The 8,317-nt window shown below is 36.3% G+C and overlaps 2 protein-coding genes across 3 annotated transcripts in view; both read right to left on the bottom strand.

The window, feature by feature from the left end:
• Window positions 1-1,069: 1,069 nt before the first annotated feature.
• On the bottom strand, window positions 1,070-5,258 carry CCDC195 (coiled-coil domain containing 195). The gene is made up of 3 exons (XM_053460405.1): window positions 5,048-5,258; window positions 3,137-3,428; window positions 1,070-1,329 (listed from the first exon to the last, which is right to left on the bottom strand). The coding sequence occupies exons 1-3, from the start codon at window positions 5,256-5,258 to the stop codon at window positions 1,197-1,199; spliced, it is 636 nt and encodes a 211-aa protein (XP_053316380.1). The 3' UTR covers window positions 1,070-1,196.
• A 2,179-nt stretch (window positions 5,259-7,437) lies between these two features.
• The window catches only part of DOCK10 (dedicator of cytokinesis 10), a 94,515-nt gene continuing 93,635 nt past the window's right edge, over window positions 7,438-8,317 (bottom strand). For both annotated transcript variants that reach the window (XM_053458886.1, XM_053458887.1), the window contains exon 56: window positions 7,438-8,029. In XM_053458886.1, coding sequence (XP_053314861.1) covers window positions 7,931-8,029 — 99 coding nt within the window. In that variant the 3' untranslated portion in view covers window positions 7,438-7,930. The remainder of the gene's footprint in view (window positions 8,030-8,317) is intronic.

The following is an 8,317-nucleotide window of genomic DNA, read 5'->3' as shown; positions in this document are numbered from 1 at the left end:
AATTGATCCCTGAGACACACCAACAGAGAGAGAGAGAGAAGAGGAACACTTGGCAGAGAAGATAAGCGATCAGTTGAATACAGGAAACAGATGCTTCCCACCTAGGCTCTGACATTTACAATCAAGCTACACATGAGGGCATCAAAGGTTAACTTTTTAAAATCAGCACGCTGGAGACATGGAGAGGAGACATACCGGGCAAAAAAACAAAAACAGGCCTGACATGACGGGGTTCAGGAAAGCATTATAGAATTTTTAGTACAGCATGTGATGAAGGATTTTCAGTCTGTAGACAGGAAACATATGAATTGTATATATTGCATCTTTAGGTCACGTACAGATTTTTGTGCTGATTGCATAATGTTAGATCTCAAATTGAAATTCCTTTGGATACAAGAACTTTATAAAATGCACACATTATCTAACGACTAAATTACAGTAATAATGAGAGAACTTAACATTAAATAATATCATGCCAAGACCCACAGTGTTCTAACAACATGGGACAGTTCATTACATAACAGAACATCAATGACATCACAACTATATTAAAGGTGCTCTTTCACCTTTCAGTATGTTAACATAGGTTGTTGCCATACAGCCCAATAAAGCTTCTTATTTCTATGAATTATATTATTTCTGTCACATGACAAGTGTTCCCGGCAAATCATTGCAAAAAAAACATTTGTTCTATATAAAAGTTTTAAGAATTATGTTTGTAAGGATTTAGGTGAAGTAGCACCATTAAAATCTAAACTAAAATATAGTCAAATATATTTTACAATAAATGCATATATACAGTATATATGTATATATATATAAAAACATAATCCTTCATTCATTTATGATCATTAACTGTACCTGAACCTTGCATTTAAATACATTTAATTAGTATATATTGTTACCTTACAGCATTCGCTACAAAGTTGATATCAAATTATAATAACAGGATGACTACAATGAGGAAAGTAAAAAATGCTAAATTACTGTAAAGTTATTTGTAAGACTACAACACAATACTTCTTGCACAGACACTGGGTTTCAAATAACAAAAGGCCAGTGACCCAATCCAATTATTCTGTCCATATGAGACGAGCCGCACGCCAAATACTGTGCACAAAATGTAACCGAAGACCCAGCTATCATTTTAAGGATGCCTCATCACACTGTAAGATGGTCGTAAAAAATTCACCAGGTCATGGATCCTTTTCAATGATAGTGCTCAAGTGATTTGCATTGTGATTTTTAGGGCTCTGGATAGTGATTTGATTTTCAGCGTAGGATCTCATATCCGTGGGCAATAGAAATGTAACAGCTTTTACTCTGCTCCTGTAATGAAATTACGACATTAGAACAGAACAGAACCTTCGTAACATACACAACATATACACTAGCACACACATTTACACATTCACTCTCACGCTAATATACACATAGGCTTATACACTCAAATCAACACACACCCTCATGCTAAAACACATACCTACACATTCATACACACACACGTATACAACCTAACACACACATATGCACGCACACCAACACATTTGTTAACACACACACACTCATGCTAATACATACACACACGCACTCAGGCAAACACACACACGCACTCAGGCAAACACACACACTGAGCAAGCGGGCCCACTTATCAAAGCATCTCTCTGAGTGGATCACTCCAAGTCAGATTGCCCTATATAAAGAATTTCGGCCTTGCTGCTCCCCGAGCCAGTCCACCTTTGTTATTTGTTATTCAATTACCTGTCAATGTCACCTGCTATCTTAAATTGATACTTTTTGGTCATACTTTCAAGATAGAAACAAGTAGGTATAGAACTTGGTAGACATGTCTCAACTAGTTTATCACACTGCAATTTATTCAAACATTAGAAGATGAGGCAAATGCTCTGCACATGCACAGACAGATAAAAACAAAGATAATTTTTTAACAAATTCATTGCTCATGCAATGCAAAGATTACTTTTAAAAACACCTTTTCCCGTACTTATTTTTATGTACCGTACTTATTTTTTTAAAATACCCCCCTCCCCAACATCTCAAGTGCATTTGTGGACTTTTGCCAGCATACGTAACACATATCAAAGATTTTATTATATAGCTCGCTACCCTAAAATAGAGTTCAAAGGCAAGATGGATGGGTTTCTCAAATGAACCATTTTTGTAATAGGGAAAATCCTTTTGATGTTGCAAAATGTGTAATTAAAATGCTGACTTCATAATAAATTAAATCCAGGCTAACCCATCCTTACATAACCTACTAAATATTAAACCAAACTATTCCTCAATATTTGGAACTTATTTAGTTCTTTTTTGCAGCTTTTATATTACTATTACTAAGTTTATTAATAAACTGTTAATTATATTCTTGATTTACACATATTGAATTACTTCTCACATTTGCATCCAAAACAGTTGTAACCAAAATGTATATGCAAATGTGTTTTTTCCTGTATCAGTTTATCTTAACATCAAGGGGATCTGGACACATTTTAATAAGAGTTTACCTTAATTGAACCTACTTATTAAATTACTCTGATCCCATTAGCGGACCACATGATTGTTTTTTTCTGCTGAGACCAGAGGTGATTTTAAATGAAAAGTTAATTGAAAAGAGGATTCAGTATGAGGAGATTAAGAATTATTTGACTGTGAGCCCCCTGGGAGTTGTATCACATACTGACGAGTATAGTTTTAGCGTGCACTTTTTTCCCTATAGTCTTGTATTTCATAGGTGGCTTCAGCAACATTTTGTACTGCCTACACTTAGTGGGACTAAGGATAGCCCCTAGGCCTGTCAGGTTTAAGGAAGGTGGATTGTGTTGGGCAGCCTCCGTGGGTGGCAAAGGGCTTAATAATAGAACGGTGAGTGTTTTTTTTACATTGGGAGCTTAAGGTTGGGGTATTGGAAGTGGGCTGTGGGGCCGAAAGGGGCCAGCTCTCCCCTGGCAATGACTGAGATTAAAGATCAAAAGGAAACAATTGGCTCAATGTGCTAGAGAGCCTCTGTAATTTATTTCCCCTTCACATTGCTCTTTCATATGTTGCATTTATTTGTAAAAAAAAATAAATTGAAAAGGCAATTAACAAAGGGTAATTGTGTTGTAGTATACATTACCTGCACTGGTGCACATATTCCTGAAATGATCTGGTTTTAGGATTGTTATTACTAAGCACATTTTCTGATATTACGTGTTTAGCTTGGACGTCATGCCTTCCAGTACTTTGCTCTATGTCCTGTATGGATCCATTCGGTCCCAGCGTCCCACTACTTGAATATCTTTTTAGGCTTACATTTTGTTTATGGAATCCAGAGCTGGAAAGTGGGGGTGAGGACATGGAATACCTGCGGACAGTCATTGCCACACCTGTGATGTAAAAATAAATATTAACAGAAAATATCCTGTACTCTGTTTTAAGACTCCTTATTAGTAATGATTTTAGGTAAATGCTGCCACCAAATATTGCCATAGCTACTTAGAACCAAACCTGTGTAATATCTCCTTCTTTCTGGATTAGTGTCTACTCTGGATTTCATATCATTATCAACAGAAGAGGAGTCAAGGGAAGAACATCACAGAAAGGGTATATTAGCCCCATTTTAAAGATTAAAAAGTTGTGTTACTAAAAACAAAATGATTCCCTAAATACAAACTTTTTTTCATTGGGCACAATCCAGTAAATTTATTAAAATGATCTCACAAGCTTCAATACACATTATTCACTGGTGGTGACAACAGGGGGTACAAGCAATAAGTTCACTTTAAAGCAGACATGCCAAGTGGACGTGCGTTACTTTCTGGAATAATCATCTCACCGCTAGCGTCCTGAAATGTGATATCCATAGACTGACATAGACTGACATAACTATAATTACACCAGTGACCTAAATATGTCTCGCTTCTCCTATAACCGCGAGCATACATACTGCGATTCACATATTTTTTGTGTGTATTGTTGGCAACCTATTTTCAGGCCAAAATTGTAAACTAGATGTACAAATAAATGCATCACATGATTCTTCTAAGGGGAACCATTTAAGTAAACACATTGATCAGAAAACAAGTGTTACTCCTTAAATCAGATTACACTACAGCCCACCGAAGCTTTCAGCAGAATGGATATGAAACTGCATGGTCACCGATGGGCCAAAGCTTAGTGGCCAGTTCCTAGTGGAAGATGGTGGGTAATTAGGCACCAGCGAGCCTCATAATGTTACATTGCTAATGCTAATTTAATGTGCTCTATGGTGCATATGTAAATGAACAAGATATTGAAGTGCTTAATAAATATTTAACATTAGCTGTCTGCATCCTTATAACCAGGCTGGTTAGCAGGTATCCCTAATGAAGCTTAGCTGTTATTCTAAAGGTATTCAATTGTGTGTTACGTGATAATGGTGATAAAAGGTGGATGTAGCCATTATATACATCATATATATATATATATATAACATAAACATTAATCCTTGGAATATTTATCTCAAAAGAAACTTAACCAATGTCACCAGTCTGTAACCCAGTAATAAACACAGCCATTAAATGTCTTGAATTTATTGTTGTAATTATCTATTCTAGATAGACTGTGCTACATACATACACGTGCTACATACAATAAAGTGATTTAATGATAATTAATTTAATAATAATAGCTTATTATAAATTAGATATAAGTTTCATAGATAAATCACATAAAACACCTTGGTTGGGTTAGTAAATATCCCTAAAAGGTTGATAAGCACATTTGTTGACCCTCTAAATCCAAATATACTATACAAGGGACCATGCCCATGCAATTCTGTTGCTAACAGGTTATGTATGGAAAGAGGTCTTATTATTATTATTTTTATTATTGTTATTTGAACTAAGGGAAGGTTCCTACAGATTAAACCGTTTCATTGTAATGGTGATGGAATCACTTGGCACCAGAATTCCTTTACATACCTAACCCCTAAACTGTGGAGCAATCGCTATGTAAACCAAAGGAAAGTTCATGATACACATACAGATGTTAGGTTATTAATGTCTACCTTTCTGCTCCTGTAACGCCTGGGCTGACCCAGCAGATACATTCCTGCGCAGGACTCCTTTGGATAAGGCCTGTTCGTTCGGAGGCATCTTGCACTTCTTGTCATCGCTTATTTCTTGGTCCTTGTGGGTTAACGTCCTGATCCCAAGTTGGCTCAGTTCCTCGCGCAGTGCCTTGTTTTCTCGCTCCAGCTTGTCTATCTCGGAACGCATTTCCTGCACCGTTCTCAGTAATTGTGTGTCCCCCTCCATTAAGCAACGCGTCTATACAGCCATTACACTACCGATGCAAAAGTCAACAAATACCCCGGCTGGAGCATTATTTACTACTGATCTTTGGTACAATTGCAGTCTGTTCGCACACTAAACACTGGGTCATCTTTCACCAGGAAGTGAGCTTGGATTAAAGCGTTTAGACAAGAGGTCTTCAATTATTCAGGCAGGCATAGGTTTTTGTTTTCTGTGGGAGTTTTCTATGTCTATAGCTGATAGATTTTGCTCTGTTTTAGGCTGCCATGATAGATTCATTCTTTAATAGCTGCTCGGTGATTTTTAATATTTGCTTACATTGTAAATCTATTGATCCAGAAGGTAAAAAACAAACATATTTTACTTCTATATTTGCAGATCTAGTTCTGCCTCCAAAGGTAAGCAGGGTTTTCCTTGGATAAACATTACCGATGCAAAAGCTAACGCCTGAGAATTAGTCAACCTTGTTTGAAAATATTAACTGAATCCACCAAAATCAATTCACTTGGCCCTTAATTAAAAACAAAAAAGTGAATATACTGAATTGAAGGAATATTGGGGCCTTTCGCTGTATTTCAGCAGAATAATATGTATGTTCTTGACAAAATGGGATATTTTGAAGGTCCTAGTTAATGTTAGTAGCATTAAAAACACTAGCATTGATATAGCATACATAATACATAATACATGCCATTGTTTTTTTTTTTTTAAAATAGGAATCCTAAATATTTATTCTTCTTCTTTTCTTCCCCGAAGATAAAGACAGACAGGAAAAACACATAGAATGCGTAGATTGTAAGCTCTCTAGAGCAGGTCCCTCTTCTCGTTCTGTACCAGCACATCTTAATCTTTATTATTAAACTGTATATTGTCAGTCTTAACGTTATTGTTCATTTTCACTATTCCTATTGTAACAACGCTACAGAATCTGTTTTATGAAGCAGCTATTGAAAGATTTGGTGGCTGACACATGCTAAAATCTGTAATATTTCTATAATAAACTGAAATGAAGTATTTGTATACTTGTCATGCAGCTGGTGACAAAGTAGAATTAAAAAAACAGGTCACACGGAAAAAAAAAATCACATTCAGCAATTTATAGAGTGAATACAAAGTTTCCATTTAAAAGAGTATTTAAACCCATTTGCTCTGGAGGCACTATGTTTCAGCCAGCGGTGGTCCATGCATCACTAGCAATGCACTTCTCTTCCCCTCCATTAAACACAGAATGTGTTAAGCTGATTTACATGCATAGTGTTTGTGTGCCTTGGCATTTTACAGCATATTTCTAACAGCTGTCACTGGGCAAAGAGGTCTATATTCTAAGCGATAGTCTCCATTATCCATTATTAGAGGTACGTTTCAGAAAGAGCTGAGCTGGGTACTTAAATACAGTCAAATCAGGAGGGTCATCTCAAATAATTATCAATGCATTACAGAGGGCTACCTCAACCTTTCTCCCAGGAAACCTTCACCAGGGTTTGTCCTTCAAGATCCATTGTGATGTTTACTGACTAGATCCCTACAGTATTGGTGATACGCCTTTGGCATTGCTCAAAATGTCCTTGGTGTGCTGAAGGGACATACTAAGACATTTTAGACAACTTTGTGGGAAACAGTTTGGGGAAGGGCCATTTTCTATTCCAGCATGCCTGTGCCCCAGTACACAAAGCAAGGTCCATGAAGACAAGAAAGAAAAAGAATGAGTTTGGTGTGGAAGACCTTGACTGGTCCACAGAGCCCTCATCTCAACCCTACTGAACACCTTTGGGATGAACTGGAACGGAGATTGTGAGCCAGGCCTTCGCGTCCAACATCAGTGCCTGACATCACAAATGCTCTACTGGGTGAATGGGCAAAAATTCACACAGAAACTCTCCAAAATCTTGTGGAAAGCCTTCCCAGAAGAGTGGAAGCCGTTATAGCTGCATAGCGGGGACCAACTACATATTAATGTCTATGTATTTAGAATGCAATGTCATCAAAGTCCCGGTTGGTGTAATGACCATGTGTCCCAATGCCGAATATATAACAAAACAAAAATCTTAAAATAAAAAATATATGTATATAGGCACAATATGACACATAAAATTATTCTCAGAAAAACAAAACCACACACAGCAAGAAAGAAACCTCAACCAAGCACACTGACAAATACTTTAATAGATTTTTGTATAATGATTTCTATATACTCTTAGTTATTACGGGTATGAAGTAAACATTCTCAGTTCTATAAAAATGACCAATTTTACACATCTTCTATGTACAAGTTCCATTGTAAATATGCTTATTATAAAACATAGGATTATGACTCTTAAAATATGAGTAGGAGATAAAATATTAGAATTAGCATGAAAAAAAGACATTTCAAATGAAGTGCCCATTTGGACCAAAACAATGCCCCATTTTTAATAAAGGTATAATTACTACCTTTGCATTTGTGAATTCACAATGATCACTTTAGCACTTCCAGAATTATCAGCAGTGACAATTTAAAATAAATTAAAAATACTAGCTAAACTTCAAAGAGGCATATTCCTTATACTGTACTGGAATTGCAAAGACCGGTCAGCCTGTGACACGAGGTCCATTCTAGAGATAATAATAATTAAAAAAAAAACAACAAAAAGCTTTCATCATGTGTTCTGAAGGACGGTGTTTGTCCTACTAATTGATCGAAGAACACATTGTTTCTCGGCTCCTTGATGCTTTGTTGGATCCTCCTTGTACGTCATCTTTTATTGGAAGGAAAAAAGAAAAGACAGGGTCTTAATTTAAAAAAGTGACAGTGGTGAATTTTACAAAGTGAAGGCTAAAGGAGATGTAGGTTCTAGTTGGTCTTGTTCTTTAAACATTTTAAAAGAAACGGCAGATTTCACTTTTAAATGGAACTTTTATCCAAACATGAAATTACTCGGTGCAGATATCTTGCTTTTTCTATATAGCCTAATTGTGCTAATATTCATGTCCCTTGACTTATATTCACATCAGTCTCTGTTACACCAGTGTTAATACCGTGTTTA

This window comes from Spea bombifrons, chromosome 3, assembly GCF_027358695.1.
Source record: "Spea bombifrons isolate aSpeBom1 chromosome 3, aSpeBom1.2.pri, whole genome shotgun sequence".
Lineage (NCBI taxonomy): Eukaryota > Metazoa > Chordata > Amphibia > Anura > Pelobatidae > Spea > Spea bombifrons.
Note: the sequence above shows the minus strand (reverse complement) of the source record. Positions and strands in the feature narration are given on the sequence as shown.

Coding starts and splice junctions, on each gene's coding strand:
- CCDC195 (XM_053460405.1), bottom strand. CDS start 5,258: ATGCGTTCCGAGATAGACAAGCTGGAGCGAGAAAACAAGGCACTGCGC. Junction 3,429..5,047: donor GGCGTTACAGGAGCAGAAAG/GTAGACATTAAT, acceptor GTCTTAAAACAG/AGTACAGGATATTTTCTGTT. Junction 1,330..3,136: donor GAATATGTGCACCAGTGCAG/GTAATGTATACT, acceptor ATTTCATTACAG/GAGCAGAGTAAAAGCTGTTA.